The sequence below is a fragment of the Lissotriton vulgaris genome, chromosome 3_1 (genome assembly GCF_964263255.1).
Source record: "Lissotriton vulgaris chromosome 3_1, aLisVul1.2, whole genome shotgun sequence".
Classification (NCBI taxonomy): Eukaryota; Metazoa; Chordata; class Amphibia; order Caudata; family Salamandridae; genus Lissotriton; species Lissotriton vulgaris.
In genome coordinates, this window is record NC_141689.1 from 1,026,514,359 (window position 1) to 1,026,532,419 (window position 18,061).

At 44.0% G+C, this 18,061-nt stretch overlaps 1 protein-coding gene across 2 annotated transcripts in view; it reads right to left on the reverse strand.

The window, feature by feature from the left end:
* The window catches only part of LOC147727331 (uncharacterized), a 1,245,320-nt gene that overhangs the window by 591,140 nt on the left and 636,119 nt on the right, over positions 1-18,061 (reverse strand). For both annotated transcript variants that reach the window (XM_086961416.1, XM_086961415.1), the window contains one exon: positions 9,353-9,585. In XM_086961416.1, the coding sequence (XP_086817542.1) occupies positions 9,353-9,585 (233 nt within the window). The remainder of the gene's footprint in view (positions 1-9,352; positions 9,586-18,061) is intronic.

The window sequence follows — 18,061 nt, forward strand, 5'->3', positions numbered from 1 at the left end:
CTTGTCGGAAACACCATGCATATCAAAGTGGGAGGCCAAACAGTAGTGTTATTATTAACATTCTAGGCTAACTTCTGACTCACCTAATGGTCAGGGATTAAATGCCACATGAGTGTTTGGCGGGTCGGTACATCGGGGTTGGACCTTTGGATGCGGCTAAAGGATAAGATATATCTATTATCCACAAGGAAGCTACAAAAGTATTAAAACCCTCGAGGAGGGCCAAGGTTGGTTACAGCTGGACATAGATTCCAGGGACATCCAGTTTTGTCCCCCCGGGAACAAACTATAACTCAGACTCGAGTGCCACTTCGTCCAGAAGGGGGTCAAGCAGTGGATCTGACAGCAGCGGGGAAAATGGCCCTCCCCAGATGCCACCAAGGGCTAAAAGAGGCAGGGGACGTGGACAACAGAACTTCCCGAATTTCCCTCACCAAGGGCAACCCATGGGCCCCCTCTTTTGGCAATACCCACAATTCCCCCAGTTTCAACCGCCATTCGCTCCACAATATCCACCCTTTTATGCCCCCAAGGCTCTACACGCCCCCCTTTTTTAGGCAGAGGCTGGGGCAGAGGGCGAGGTCGAAAGCGAGGCAACGCTCCAGAGAAGAAAGTACAATGGGAGGACACACGCCCCCAGGGAATGGACACGAGGAGCACGAATCGGTCAGGACCAAAATGAGCCTAGTGGTTAACTTGTCAGACCGTCTCCTAACAGAGAGAGAGGAACAAGTCCTTCAAAAAGGACTGGGTTTTGTTCCTACCCCCAGAATTGACTTATTCCAACAAACCAGGGAAATTCAGTCATTTTTCAGGAAAATAAGATTGAAGGCCTGCTTTGAAGGTAAGCCCTGTGAACCGACAGAAGACTCTGGCCTACATAACCCCTCAACCTTCACACCCCATAATGGGATGATCCCAAATGAAGTCTTGACATACGAACAAGCTGTACTCAAATAAATCAAAAAACTGGATCGACAGACAAAACACGCTAACATCTCTCGGAATGAGATGAATGTGTTAAAATCACTGGCAGAAGACCCCCTGATTACTATTAAACAGGCGGACAAGGGTGGTGCCACAGTCCTGATGAACACTGTGGATTACGATCTGGAATGTACCAGGCAACTCAATGATCGACGATATTACACACCCATCCCTAGTGACCCAACCCGGCGCTTACAGACCATAATTACAGGCTTGGTGGTGAGTGCAGAATGCGAGCAATGGATCACTAAAAAAGAGGCTGAATTCCTCACGAAAAAAGACCCTAGGGTGCCATACTTCTACATACTGCAGAAGATCCACAAAGGAACCAGACCAGTACCAGGGAGACCCATCGTCTCAGGGATCGACTCCGTCTTGGAACCACTCTCACAATTTTGTGACCATTTTCTGCAACCTCTTGTGAAACGCATTCCTTCATACATCCAAGACACAACAGATGTCTTACGCTTACTGAACTCTATCCAGGACATAGGACAGATTGACCTCTTGATTACTCTAGATGTGGATGCCCTCTATACCAACATTCCTCAGAGGGCCACACTAGAAGTAATAGAGGAAAGGCTGGGTCTGGAAGTTTGGAACTCGAACACTCCGCCAGCTTTTATCATGGAATGCGCCACCTTAGCACTCACTGAAAATTACTTCGAGTTTAAGGGGCAATACTATCACCACACCCAAGGGACTTCGATGGGCAGTACTTTTGCCCCTTCAGTGGCATGTCTGTACATGGCAGAATTCGAAGACAAACATATACACCATCAGTCCAACCCCTTTCTAGATAACATTAAAATGTGGAGGCGTTTCATAGACGACATCCTGATCCTATGGACAGGCCCACCGACCTCACATGAGGCTTTCTTTGAATGGGTAAATACACTCAACCCTTATCTACATTTCACCATGTCTTCTTCAGCGAATGAAATTGCCTTTCTTGACCTAACAATAAAACTGCAAGAGGGGACACTCAGCACTACCATGTATAGAAAACCTACAGACCGCAACAGCCTACTCCATTACAAGAGTCATCACCCAAGGGCCCTACGCTCCAACCTACCATTCGGACAATTTCTCCGGATTCGGCGCAATTGTAGCGACGTGGCCGACTACAAGAAAGAATCAACAATCCTATCCAGGAATCTACTTGATAGGGGCTACCCGAAAAGTGAGGTCTCAAAAGCAAAAAAACGGGCCAGGAACAATAACCGAGAAGCTCTACTGGAAAGACGGGAGAAAACACCGGTCGAGAACCAGCCGATCACCCGTGTTACCACTTTCACCCCCTTGTCTAACAAAATCAAAAGTACAATCAAACGCCACTGGGCATTCTTAACACAGGCAACATGAGTCTAGAACAACCCAGATTCGCATTCAAAAGATCGCAGAACGTGAAAGATATCCTGATTAGTACCAGACCCAAAACAACAAAGAAAGGTACTCAACAAAACTTATGGCATCTACCGCCCGTCATGGGCCATTATCCATGTGGCTCCTGTGGGGTTTGTAGATACACAATGATCCAAAAAAACCATACAACTCTCAGAGACGTTCAGCTGGGAACTCAGGGGCCACACTAATTGCAACACCTCCCATTGTATTTACATGCTGACATGCCCATGCGGTTTACAATATATTGGGATGACAACCCGCCCAATTAAAACCTGCATTATCGAACATCGCAGCAATTTCCGCTGCAAAAAAACTCATATCAAGATGTGTAAACACTACGTGGAATCCAATCACAACGCAGACTCATTGAAGTGGGTAGTTCTGGAATCCAGTCCTAACTGCCCCAAAAATGCCCTGTTCCAGAAAGAGCAAAGGTGGGTTCACCGCCTCTCTTCTGATAGCCGAGGCCTCAATGAGGACATCCCTTGGCACTCTCTATAAACCAGCCACCGACCACTCTGCTAATGGTACAAAACAACAATTACTTAACTTGCTCCCTGTCGTTGCCAACTTTCTTCGATAATTCTGTAAGCTCCACAACTTTACTACTTTCTACTTGCCTACTTGCCTACCAACTATTGTGTGTTATCAATTCTTATCATATGTCAGAATTGTAAAACAAACTCTAGTTTGACAATACTTGAGGTCTTATTTTTTCCATTACATTATGGCCGACACACTTACCAAACTTATCACGTGACTCCTTCAAGGGGCGGATACGGGCGCAATTCCATGACGCAGCTACCTATAAATAGTACACGCCACCGAGCTCCTTTACCTATTCGAGCTCGGCGGTGATGGGTAGGTGAATTCGCACGGACACGGAAAGTTTGAGGTAAGGCTCACCCCTCCAACACAATACTGGATGTCCCTGGAATCTATGTCCAGCTATAACCAACCTTGGCCCTCCTCGAGGGTTTTAATACTTTTGTAGCTTCCTTGTGGATAATAGATATATCTTATCCTTCAGCCGCATCCAAAGGTGCAACCCCGATGTACCGACCCGCCGAACACTCATGTGGCATTTAATCCCAGGTGAGTCAGGAGTTAGCCTAGAATGTTAATAATAACACTACTGTTTGGCCTCCCACTTTGATATGCATGGTGTTTCCGACAAGACTGCTGCTGTTTTTAAACCACTGGTTTTAATAACTCTTTATCACTTTTTGCACGTACACAGTGTGTGTGTGAGTTTTACACTGCACGCTGCAACAACACAGGCATGTTCTAGTTGTGCTAGTTGTAAAACACCACCACTAGCATGTTATACTATGTTCATGCCCTGGCTCTGACCATGTATGCTTTCAGGAGAAATGTAATACTATTAATTCTTTTTTCCTTTTTCTCCCTTGTTTAGGCATAGGATTAACCTCAGAGGTAAACTATACCCACACAACACACATGACACCAGCATGTTGTTCATTTTATATAGTTTTCACCATTACTAGGTCCTGATGAATCGCGGGTAAACAACCCCACGCGAGAAACATGTCGACCTATCCTTCTTCTAGTCTCCTCTAGGGTCACTCTACCTAACTTGTCGATACCTAGCGAGCTAGATTCACGCTTTTAATTGCAGTAGGGGGACCCCCAGAATAAAGTGGTTTCCGGCACCCCCTGCTACATTTTAAATCACTCCTCCAGGCAAGTTGCTACCCCACCCACACACCCGCACTTCACCATAAGGCAGTTGGATACAAAAGATCTCCACCAAAGAGCCGCTCTCCGAGGTGAGCCCGTCGGGGATTGCACCGCCTCCCCGACGAGGAGCAACGCCTATGATGAAGCATGACACCCTTTTGGGTGTGTGAGGCAAATACATCCAACAAAATGGATGCCCAAAGGTGTTACATATACACCCCGGTCACGCCAGTCATACCTAATTCCTCCCTTTCCATAGGAACAGTTCAGCAACCCTCCTTTTGCTCTATCTGGTACAGGACAGACAGGAAGATGGCACTACAATCACTCACAAGTGGAAGAGACTAACTGATCAGACACTGCGATTCAGCAGCACTTTGCAAGATTCATAATAAATCAGCGATCCCTTCATAGGTATTTCCCACAGCGATCAGGCTGACTCTGTACCCCTAGTGATCCCACATTAAAGTTAAGGAAACCTTCATTGGTACTTCTCAGGACTTAGGGCTTGATTTCGAGTTTGGTAGACGGAGTATTGTCAAGCAATAAAAATGTTCATTGAGAAAAAAGGCACTGCATCGTCAACCCTAAAGAGAGCAGGCTGTCATATGAACATTTCTATTGACTGAGATAAAGGGGGTTATCAATGGAAAAGTAATGGTCCTCTCAACCAATAATAGGATGGGAGGACCGAAAGCTTGGATAATCCACTTAGGTTGTGACATAGTATCCTTTCTGACCAACTCTAAATCAGACTATTACTCATTACAAACACACATCTTTAGCAGAGGTCACAAAACCAACTTTCATGCCCGTCAGAACAATCTCCTTTGGGACTACTCATAGACTGACTGATTGAACTAATGCAGGTAAGGTTTAAAACCATAAGATCCTGACAACCCCACCACCACCCTTCATCTGACTCACCCACATTGAAGAAACCCACAATGGCCTAAGGCTTTAACCTCTGTGATTCCCAACAGCGCCAAGCTGCTAAGAATGAGCAAATTCAGAATTTATGAAGAGTGCAACATATCAAAACAAATTGCGAGTGCACCAGAATGCCAGTTCACATTTTTTAACTACTTACTCAGAATGCATCCATGACCTGCATAGAAATTTGTTATAAATGAATACATTATTACTAAAACTACAAATTTTAAACTGGGACCTTGATAGGAAGACATTTACCTTCTTATAATTGTCAGTGACAGTCATATTGTTTCTTAACACCGTGGGTGGAGCAGCACAATTTAGACTCCACCCTTACACATCACAGAAATGCAATATATACCTGCATTTGACATTATGTTAATTGTGTACCTTAATTTTATTAACGTGAGCGAAGGATTTAAACACATTATTGAAATGTATTCACTGTAGAAACTAGAGATTTAAACACATGTGCACTAATGTTCATTTTAAACATGAAAGCATGTATTCTTATTCACATTTTGCTCCAGCTTTGCAGGTTTTTTAATGTTACATGTGTGCATGTATACCCATACATTCAAATTCATATTAAAGGGTAGTCTAACTTAGAAACATGTATTTTGGTTGAGGCCTAAGATTTTGCTTCACCAGCATGTTTTCTCTTTTTCTTCCAGGTTCATTATCATAATTTAAGTTAGCTTGGGAAACATTTAATGTCTATTAGATGATTGAGAGAGAGGCCAGAATAAAACTTGACAGTGAAGGTGGTGAAACAATGGTTGAAAGAGGCTTTATGTTCCTCATGTACCAGGATGGCAAGATGTTCAAGGTTGAGAACCAAAGTTTTATTTTGATGCCATGTGAACCTTAAGCCATGCTGCAGATGAACTCAAGTAGTGCTCTGATTTGTCCCTGGTGGTTTGAAAGCGATAAGACATTTCTGAATCTCTTGTTACTTTTACATTGATGTTCTTACAGCTGAAGGTAGCACAGATTCCATTTAGGGCGGTACAGACCTCTCTGCTTCCCTATTCTTGCAAATTTGAAGCTTTATGCTAAATGCTTATCACCTTTTGTTTTCTGACTTTTACTGTAGTCTGATCATGCCCACACCTACTTCTTTTGTTCTCATGATTTAGAGACCCTTGATAGATGACCCTATATTTCATTCATATTCGGAGAGAGAAGGGACGCTTCTCTATGGAACATCTGTTTGATTTACCTTGTGTTTATTTGATTGTGATTATCGCAATTTGATATTTCATTCTATTGTGCCTTAACCTACTGAGTTATTTCAGCTTATCTATTGCGTTGCTGCATTTCACAAGCTTATTCTTAGTTTGCATATAAAGTGGATTGATTGGTAGTCCAAAATTAAACCCTATCACTACATTCAGTAATTCCTGGTCCTCATTGTGGAGTCACATTAGTTTCACAAGCTGGAAATATATTGTTGATGTTTTCTACAAGTCCAAGCTTCACGTCAGCTCTCGAAGGTCTATAAGGCTAATGGGGTAAAATCTTTGACAACTTGACTAAGAGATTACATTTGAGGGCCCAGTGCTCCATTATATGTCACTATAGAATTCTCAAAAACACCTCCTTAGTGAATCAAGCAATTTCTACAAGTTCCTGTCTATGGTCTGAGGTTTCACAGGGGAAGACACCCATCTCATCTGCCTGGTGCACGTTTCATTGTTTCCCATTCCAGCAGTGAGTCAGAACCAGTACTTTTTGCTTGGATCACAGGGGTAAGAGTGGTCTGCTTAATTCAGACACTCTGTTCATCACCACCCCCTTTTCTGAATCATTTTTGTCCACCATAAGCGTGGAAGGGTATACTCAGATGTGAGTCCCTTGCTCATTGCACCATCAGGATTCAAGCAAGCCGGGCCGAAGACGGCTGAAATGCCAGAAACCGGTCCCCGGTAGCTTGTTTCCTTCCCAGTATAAGAATTGGCTTGGTAGTTTGGTCTGCCCTGTTCCCATGATGCACTGGGCCAGGGTCAGACTAATTTGCATATAGCCAAGTTCTGAGCTGGGATGGTGCAGTGAGCTAAAAAACGGTGATGGATCAAGCCCTGATCTTTGGACTGGGTAAGAGTGGTCTGCTTAATTCAGACACTCTGTTCATCACCACCCCCTTTTCTGAATCATTTTTGTCCACCATAAGCGTGGAAGGGTATACTCAGATGTGAGTCCCTAGCTCATTGCACCATCAGGATTCAAGCAAGCCGGGCGGAAACTGAAATGTCAGAAACCGGTCCCCGGTAGCTTGTTTCCTTCCCAGTATAAGAATTGGCTTGGTAGTTTGGTCTGCCCTGTTCCCATGATGCACTGGGCCAGGGTCAGACTAATTTGCATATAGCCAAGTTCTGAGCTGGGATGGTGCAGTGAGCTAAAAAACGGTGATGGATCAAGCCCTGATCTTTGGACTGGGTAAGAGTGGTCTGCTTAATTCAGACACTCTGTTCATCACCACCCCATTTTCTGAATCATTTTTGTCCACCATAAGCGTGGAAGGGTATACTCAGATGTGAGTCCCTAGCTCATTGCACCATCAGGATTCAAGCAAGCCGGGCCGAAGACGGCTGAAATGCCAGAAACCGGTCCCCGGTAGCTTGTTTCCTTCCCAGTATAAGAATTGGCTTGGTAGTTTGGTCTGCCCTGTTGCCATGATGCACTGGGCCAGGGTCAGACTAATTTGCATATAGCCAAGTTCTGAGCTGGGATGGTGCAGTGAGCTAAAAAACGGTGATGGATCAAGCCCTGATCTTTGGACTGGGTAAGAGTGGTCTGCTTAATTCAGACACTCTGTTCATCACCACCCCCTTTTCTGAATCACTTACAGCTGAAGGTAGCACAGATTCCATTTAGGGCGGTACAGACCTCTCTGCTTCCCTATTCTTGCAAATTTGAAGCTTTATGCTAAATGCTTATCACCTTTTGTTTTCTGACTTTTACTGTAGTCTGATCATGCCAACACCTACTTCTTTTGTTCTCATGATTTAGAGACCCTTGATAGATGACCCTATATTTCATTCATATTCGGAGAGAGAAGGGAAGCTTCTCTATGGAACATCTGTTTGATTTACCTTGTGTTTATTTGATTGTGATTATCGCAATTTGATATTTCATTCTATTGTGCCTTAACCTACTGAGTTATTTCAGCTTATCTATTGCGTTGCTGCATTTCACGAGCTTATTCTTAGTTTGCATATAAAGTGGATTGATTGGTAGTCCAAAATTAAACCCTATCACTACATTCAGTAATTCCTGGTCCTCATTGTGGAGTCACATTAGTTTCACAAGCTGGAAATATATTGTTGATGTTTTCTACAATTCCAAGCTTCACATCAGCTCTCGAAGGTCCATAAGGCTAATGGGGTAAAATCTTTGACAACTTGACTAAGAGATCACATTTGAGGGCCCAGTGCTCCATTATATGTCACTATAGAATTCTCAAAAACACCTCCTTAGTGAATCAAGCAATTTCTACAAGTTTCTGTCTATGGTCTGAGGTTTCACAGGGGAAGACACCCATCTCATCTGCCTGGTGCACGTTTCATTGTTTCCCATTCCAGCAGTGAGTCAGAACCAGTACTTTTTGCTTGGATCACAGGGGTAAATGCTAGCACCACCTTTATGGATATACACATGTGCTGAAATAACCACTTGACACAGAGTTTTCTTCCATCAGGCCCCGAAGAGCAAGTTCCACAGCCAGAACTTATAAACGTTCTGGTGACAACTAAAGCCTTCTGGTAATAAATGCTTTCCTAAAGACACCAGACTAGATTCACAGAACTAACTTAAGACAAAATCCTAAAATTACTATCATTTTGGTATTCACAGAAGGCACTTACTCATTTTGGTATTCACAGAAGGCACTTACTCATTTTGGTATTCACAGAAGGCACTTACTCATTAATGAGTAAGTGCCTTCTGTGAATACCAAAATGAGTAGGTGTCTGCTGTGAATACCACAATGAGTAAATGGTAGTAAGTTTAGGATTTTGTCTTAAGTTAGTTCTGTGAATCAGGCCCACCATGTCTCCTTCATGCCATAAGGCCATTGTGTTACTATAGACACATCAATATATGCTAGCAGGAGCAAATCTCTGGTTTGGTCCTCCACCCACCGTTTTTTATTTCTGCTCTCACTTCATGGTTACTAACCCTTACCTTTTGTTTGCCTGGTATGTTGTGAACAGCAAGCAGATATTCCTTAGAAGCTATAGGGTAAATATTCTAAACCCACAGCGACCCTTTCAGTAGAGGGGCGACATGTGTCACCACACAAATAGGGCATTATGTAACATACCTGCCACAACACCTGAAAGGTGCATTGGAGCTGGCATTCCAAATTGCTCTTCTGGGGTGGCCAAAAATATTCTCTGTATGACAGTTTTTATCTTTATGAAACAGTGTGCAATGATGATAAGGTCTGCACACTCTTGAGTAAAAAGATATACACTCCAAAATTGCAGGTAGTATGGGCGAGGAGGCATCTTGATTGTGCTTTTCAAAGCATTGTGGCATGAAATCCATGGTGATCTGTAAATAGAAATAATTGTGTTATAGCTTCATAGCATTGGGAATTGCACAATAACAATATAAGATAATTTCCCAAAAATAATGTAAAACCTTTACCATTTTCACTTACAGGGAAATGAATTCATGATTTGTGGTGAAATGTAATTGGGTGGAGAAACACTCAAAATATAATCTATACCCTCAAAGGAGCTACATCATCAACAGAAACAATGTGATGGGCTTCCTACCTGTGGCAAGCAGCTGCATAGAGAGGGAGGGAAAAACATGAACATTCAAGGATAAATCAACATAGGAAATTTAGGCTCGAGTCTAAAGGAAGATGTAAAATCCCTATAATCAAGCAAAGCCTGTTTGTCTACAGTAAACATCAGCAGGTCTAATCCTCATTCAAATTTCTTGCTAACATATGCTATTTACCACTGACTGGTGTAATCAGAGCTTCCATCTTGAATAACAGGGCAGCAATGTGCCTGAGAGAATATGCATTAACTGTTGCAATTCACAAACCAATTGAATAAGAACACACTTAAAGTAATAAAGATGTTAAATGTTCCTATCATGAGTAAGTACAGCAAGCATTGATTAAGTCAATGGTCTTGCCTATGTGTGATTTACTGCCCTTTTTGGAGTGCAGTGGAGTTGAGCGTCATTGTGTGGTATGTGCAGTGTCATTGTGTGGCGTTGGGTGGCACTGTGTGGAGTAGGGTGATACGGTGTGGCGTGGAGTGGCACTGTGTCTCCTGGAGTTGAGTAGCATTGTGCAGAGTGCAATGGTTTGTGTGGAGTGGCATTTTGTGAACTGGAGTAGCTTGGAGTGGCATTGTGTGCAGTGAAGTGGCAAAGTGTGGTGTGAAATGCCAGAAAGAGCTTCAATGCCTAGTCAGGAGTAGTAAGTGGTATATATATAAAACTATAATTGAGTGGAGTGAAGTGAAGTTGCATTGAGTGGAGTGGAGTTGTATTGTGTGGTGTGGAGTTGCATTGTGTGGCATGGAGTGGAATGACATTGAGTTGAGTGGCATTTTCTGGTGTGGAGTGGCACACTGTAGCGTGGAGTAGAAGGAGGGAGTGAAGTAGAGTAGCACTGAGCGGTATAGAGTGGAATTGTGTGGAGTAGAGTGGTATGGCATTGTGTTGTAGAGTGAAGTGGCATTGTATGGCATGGAGTGGCATTGTGTGCTGTGGAGTGGCACTCTGGGACATGATGTGGCATTGTTTGGCCTGGATTGTCACTGTGTGGCATGGAGTAACATTCTGTGGTGTGGAGTGACATAGTGTAGCATGGAGTGACATTGTATGGCATGGCACTGTGTAGAGTGGAGTGGTATTGCGTGGCCTGGAATTGTGTGATGTGGAATGGAATTGTGTGGAATGGAGTGGCATATAGTGAAATTGTGTGGAGTGGAGTGCAATTGTGTAGCATGGAGTGCAACTGTGTGGCATGGAGTGGCATTGTTTAGAGCGGTGTGTCGTGGAGTGGAGTTGTGGGCAGTGGATTGGAATTGTGTGGTATGGTGTAGCAAGTAATTGTGTGGCCTGGAGTGGAAACATGTGAAGTGGAGTGAAATTGTGTAGCATGGAATGGAACTGTGTTGCATTAAGTAGAATTATGTTAGATACAGTGTAATTGTGAGGTGTGGAATTGTGTAATATGGTTTTGTGTGGAGTATGTGTGTGTGTGGAATAGAGCTGAAATGTGTAGCGTGGAGTTGAATTGAGTGGCATGAACTGGAGTTGAGTTGTATGGAGTGGAGTGGAATTGTGTGACATGCAGTGTAGTGGAACTGTGTGGCGTGGCCTGCAGTGGAATTATGTGGCATTGAATTGTGTGCCTTGGATTGGAATTCTTTGGTGTGGAGTGTAATTGTGTTGCACAGTGTAATTGTGAGATGTGGGATGGGCATGGAATTGAATTGAATGGAGTGGACTGGCATGTAATGATGTGGCATGAGGTTGAATCGGTTAGAATAGAATTGCGTGGTGTGGAGTGGAATTGTGAGGAGTGGAATTGTGTGGATTGGAATTGTATTGTGAGGAGTGGGGTGGAAATGTGTGGAGTGGAAATGTGTTGCATGGCATGAAGTGGGTTTGTGTGAAGTGGTTTGGAATTGTGTTTCGGGGATTTGGGTGGAGTGGAGTGAAAATGTGTAGTGTGGAATTCTGGATTGGAGGTGCATTGTGTGGGGTGGGGTGGAGTGAAATTGTGTGGCATAGAGTGGAATACTGGGGAGTGGAATTGTGTGGCATGGAGTGGCATGGAATTGTGATCAGTGGAATTGAGTGGAATTGTGTGGAGTAGAATTGTGTGGCATGGAGAGGATTTATGTGGCATGGAATTGTGTGGCTAGAATTGGAATTCTGTGATGGGGAATGGAATTGTGTTTCTGAGTGGAATTGTAAGTTGTGGAATGGAGTGGAATTGCATGGAGTGGAGTGGCATGTAACTGTGTGGCATGGAGTAGAATCTGTTAGAATGGAATTGTGTGGTGCGAGAGAAATTGTGAGGTGTGGAATTGTGTCCATTGGAATTATATTGTGTGGAGTGTTGTGGAATTGGGTGGAGTTGAACGGTGTTGCATGTCATGAAGTGGGTTTATGTGGAGTGGTTTGGAATTGTGTTTCATGGAATTGGATGGAGTGAAAAAGCTTAGGGTGGACTTCTGGATTAGAGGTAAATTGTGTGAAATGGGGTGGAGTGGAATTATGTGGCATAAAGTGGACATCTGTGGAATGGAATTGTGTGGCAAATCCGTCCCACTCGGGGAGACAAATGCAAAAACAACAGTTGATGCATACATTCACCCCAGTACAGAGATCTGGGCCTAAATTCATCGTTTTTTTGCTCACCATGCCATTCCAGTTTGAACCCAGCCATATGCAAATCAGTCTTGACCCTGTGCCTCATGGGAACAGTCAAGCCCGAACTGCCTAGCCAGGTCTTCCCTGGCCTGGAAACAAGCATCCTAGGACCGGTTTCTGAGGTTCACCCCTTTTCAGCCAGGATAGCTTGATTCCAGTGGCATGGAGAGCACAGGACTCACGTCTGAGCACACACGTCCCACTCAGGGTGACAAATACAAAAACAACAGTTGATGGACAGAATGCAGAACAATGTCATACATTGACCCCAGTAAAGAGATCTGGGCCTAAATCCATATTTTTTTTGCGCACCATGACATTCCAGTTTGAACCCAGCCATATGCAAATCAGTCTTGACCCTGTGTCTCATGGGAACAGTCCAACCCGAACTGCCAAGCCAGGTCCTACCTGGACTGGAAACAAGCATCTTAGGACTGGTTTCGGGGTTTCACCCCTCTTCAGCCAGGATAGCTTGGTTCCAGTGGCATGGAGAGCAGGGGACTCACGTCTGAGCATACCCGTCCCACTTGGAGTGACAAATGCAAAAACAACAGTTGATTGAAGGAATGCAGAACAATGTCACACATTCACCCCAGTAGAGATCTGGGCCTAAATCCATCATTTTCATGAACTAGCTTAAAGCCCCCCCAGAATTATGTCTGCATCAGGAGAGGCAGCTACTTGACCCAGGACTCGAAGAAACTGCTCTTCGTGGTCATTAGGGGCATATACCGTAGCTAAGGTGGAGGTGTAGGCATGTAGAGAAATGAGCAGCGAGAGGAGCCTCCCCACTTGTTCCGCTTGGGTTCCCATGATCAGGCCTTGGACGCAATTGGGCAACAGGATTATCACCCCAGCTTTTTTGCTGGGTTCTGGATGAAAAGCACTATCTATCAAACCATAGGGATTGTTTGAAGAGATGGGTCTCTTGGAGGAGAGCGTTGTCACAATGGGAGTATCACAATAAGTACAGAAGTGCTATACCCTTCACAGGGTTGTTGAGGCCCCCAGCATTGATGTTTAGTATTTTAATCATTTGGGTGTGGTGGAGAAGGTGGATAAATGGAATGCCAGGGAATAGACCATGTCCCAGTGAAAAGTAGAGTGTGTGTTAATCCTTATGGACAGGACTGCTCCGTGTGAGTGGCCTCAGCAGTGGGAGGAAGAGTGATCTGGAGGGAAACAACTGGGGCATGAATTAGTTCCTTTCAGTGAGGGAGTCCTATGTCTCAAGCATGAAGGTCACAGCGGTGGGTGGTGAGGAGTGTGAGATCATGTGCAAGGTGTGTGGTGGCTCCTCAAACCAAAGCAGTGACACAGGTGGATAAAAATAAGCAGTAGCCTGTTCAGAAAATCTTGGGCTCTGGTTGGGTTTCTCGTGTGTCCGTATCTCAGGACAGAGAACAGAAATTTTTATTTGTAGATGATCTATTCTGTAGGTGGATCCTGAGTTTTGTCCTGGGGCTGGAGATGTTGCAGTAGTAATGTCTTTTCTCCAGGCAATCTAACGTTTGAGGTGGTTAGGATACTATCTTAGAAGTTGCAATTGCCGACAAAGCCTTTAGCTCCAGGACAGAACAGGCCTCCTCCATGGTATGGACCACGTACATTACCTTGTCCCATACAAACTTCAGGTGGAAGGAACTCACAAATGGGAGTGCCTCAAGAATACAACATTTGTATTGTAGAGTTTGTTCTCTTTGTTTCTTCTCTCCTCCTTTAATGGAGGAAGGTCAGTGGCGGTGGTGGTGGCCTGTCGTATTATCTGGTCTGAGCTTACAGAATAAACGACAACAATTCAACCTAATCTGCTCAGGCAAAATTCTAATTCACTTCATGAGAGAGTGGTGGGAGTTTATTTTCTTCCTCAACAACAACCCTTCATTTCTTACAGGTGTTGTCCGTAGTCATATTCACCCTATAGCTTATTATTTAAAAGAACTAACCTACGAGTCAACAGTCACTGTGTTTAAGCAAAATACCCTACAAATTAACAGGTATATATATATATAACACACAAATGCGCGCCAATGTGCAAAAAAAGTTTTAACAAATGAGGTAGCACCTCATGTGTGCACCACCAGAAGGACTTACTAGTTAATTATCACCAGTTATGCCCACGTTTCTCATCATCGGTCGCTACCTCGAACAAACAAAAATTATCAGCGTCCAGAAAACCAGTGAAAATGGTGAACATGTGTATAACAATAACACAAATCAACCCCATGTGATTAAAATTGAGATAAGCCACACAGTCACCAAGGAGCCACTTTTATTCTACACTTGTGGTCTTATTAAAAAAAAAAGATACTGCATGTTTTCAGACCATGTAACGATGGGCCGACATGTTTCATTGCCTGTAAATTGTAGTGGCAATTTCTTCAGGGCACAAGGACTCTGTCCACCTTTTCTGGACCCGTATTATGAACACACTGTGACCGGTAGTAACCAAGGCCCCTCGTAACAGCTAGCCACCTTGTCACCCAGGGACTATATATTCTTAATAGCCCTGTTTCATAAAAAGGACACGTATGTTGTCCATGTGCGCATCTTGACACACAACGAGCCTCGTCTTGTTCCTGAGCTTACAGAACCCAATGTGGTGTGTATATTAAGCTGCGATATTTATATGTGCTCACATTGTATTTCCCTACAACAATAAAGGAGCAGTACTAGTATTACAAGATGTGCTGGGGGAACTGATCCATTTCACACTAAGACTTTGATGTGACATTGCTGTAAACAAATACATTAAGCCTGATGAAATCCCCTTGGAGGACAAAACGCGTAGGCCGGACTGTTTCTTTGATGTACTGAAGAACAATAAAGAGAATTGTTTTGAGACTTCATACCATGGCTCCGATGTTATTCTGATATTGGAGAAGAGTGCATTGATATTGACGTCATGAAAGGAGGAGAGCAGAAGCAAAGACAACAATCTCTACAATACAATTGTTGGATTCTTGAGGCACTCCGTTTTGTGTTTTTTTTCAGGTTTAATGTATGTATGGTTTTGGAGTAGTTTGACCATTAGAGGGTGAGTGCAGACCACTATCACCTTGTGGAACTAGCACCTGTGCGGCTGTATTTAGCCAATACTACTCTTGCTTTGGGATAATCTGTAATCAGCTTGAAGGGGTAGCCCCATTCATATTTAATTTGACGGTCCTGCAAGAAGATAGTAGCTTCGTGGAGGGAGCAGCCATGCTGCAACATGATGGGAGATAGATCCTGATAAAGCCACAGCTGTGTGCCACAGGTGTTAGCTCAAACGCTGATTCTCTGCATCTAGTCAGTCTGCCTGCGGGTGTCCCCATTTTGGGTGTGGGCGTAGACTGCACAATCTTCACAGCTGACATCCACAGGGGCACCGCAGTACTCCAGATGTGGGAGCAGCAGGGGTTACTCCCTGGACTGGCCCCAAGCATGATCATGAGCTTTACTTCTTTGCACCGGGCCACACCAACCCCACAGACGCTGCCTTCATGGGGGTGTGCATAGGCCACACAATCTCATCTGCAGTCTGTCATTCTCCAGTTGTCTTTGGCCTCTGCTGCATGGTCACCCCTCTCCCAGCATATAATGTTAGTCGGTATCAGGGTAGACAGGTTGCTCACTAGGGTCTAGCAACTGGCTGTCACTCAGGGTAGCATTCCAAGTCATTTTTCTTTTGCTCACCATGCCAGCTCAGTTTGGACTCAGCCATATGAAATTCAGTCCTGACCCTGCTCCAATACAAACAGTTGAGCTGGTGTGCCCTCAATTAGAACACAAGCAAACTAAGACTAATTTTACCCTGATTGGATTGGGGCTCTTCATTTGGGTGTAGCTTGGTTCCAGTGGCACAGTGAGCACAGGCCCTATGTCTGGGCATACCCATGACACTTAGGGTAGTACATCAAATACACAAAAGGTGACGGGAGGAATGCTTGCATAAGTCTAACCAGTGACAATCATTTGGAGTAGCATTCCAACACATTGTTTTTTTGCCCACCATGCCACCTCAGTTTGGACCCAGCCATGCGCCAATCAAACTTGGCTCTGATCCAATAGAAACAGTCCAGCCTGAACTGACTGGCCAGGTCCTCATAAAATGGAACTCGAAGAACCCAAGACTGGTTTCACCCTGATTGGGGCTTTTCATTTGGATGTTGCTTGGTTTCAGTTGTACAGTGAGCACAGGACCTATGTCAGGGCATTCCCTTGCCACGTAAGCGGGTACATCAAACACACAAAAGTTGAGAGGCGGAATGCTTGCAATAGGTCTAATCATTGACAATCTCTCATGGTAGAGGTAAAATCCATTGTTCTTTTGCCAACCATGCCACACAACACAGAGTGAATGGTATTCAAGATAAACTTCCCATGTAATCTACATTACATAGGAATGACCAGTAGAAAAGTCAAAGTAAGAATTTGCGAACACCGGAGTAATTTGAGATGCCGGCAAACCACCACAAAAATGTCATCATATGACAGCAAACAGAATTACACCATTAGTGACTTCAACAGGGTCATCCTAGAGCGAGTAAAACAAGAATCATGTCTCTTGGAAAGAGAACAAAGATGGGTGTTCCCTATTAAAACCCACATTAAGGGTCTGAATGAGAATATACTCTGGGGTCACTTCGTTAAATAATTTGGCCTCTTCCACCACAATAAGAAAGCCATTTTCCTTGTTTCTCCCACCTTTTTATAACTAGGTGCTCTGTGACCCCTCTCTTCTAATATTTCAATCTTCAGTATTTCCAGTAATTTTGGTCAATATAGAACCAGTTTATTCACTTTTATTTGGGCAATGAACCTCTTTCACACAAGATTTTTTTTTAAACAAAGGGAGTGTTTCCCACAAATGTCTATAAAACTCGGTGCTCCGCTTCGAATTCTCTTTCATCTACAGAACCGTTATGTAGGTAATGAACCTCTTTCCTATTTTTTCTCAGCAAAACCATCCAACAATTTTTTTTATAATCACACATGTTTTTTTTTTCATTTATGTGATTTATATGAATCACCCCGTAAGTGGTATCTCTGCGCTGAGACTGCTTGTGGCATACCGAGGAGGATTAGAACAATTGAGTTTTCATAAGTTTTCTGAAGGCCAAGAAGTTTGTGCACTGGCGCATCTGTATGGGGAGTTGATTTCAGTACCGGGGGGCTAGGTGGGAGAAGGCTTTGCCTCCCGTGTGAGCCAATTTGACATGGGGAATGCAAAGAAGTGCTTGATGGCTCGACCTAAGGGGCCTGGCCGGTGTATATCTGACCAACTTTTGGTCTAGATAGCTGAGGCCCATGTTGTGTAGTGATTTGTACACCATGCAAAACATTTTGAACTTGATTCTCTTTTTTATTGGGAGCCAGTGGAGTTTGCAAAGAAGTGGAGCAGAGGGTGTTCCGGTAGGGGCATTGCTCACTAGGCGAGCAGCAGTGTTCTTAACTATCTGCAGTTTATTTAGGGATTTTTCTTTAGCGGAAATTAGCAGGGCATTGAAATATTCCAGGCGGCTGATGATCAGTGCCTGGATTAGGGTTGATGGCAGTAAGGGAAAAACCGTTCGGAGGCTACCAAGAGTGTGAAAGCAAGTCCTGGCTGTGATGTTGATGTGTTCGTCTAGCG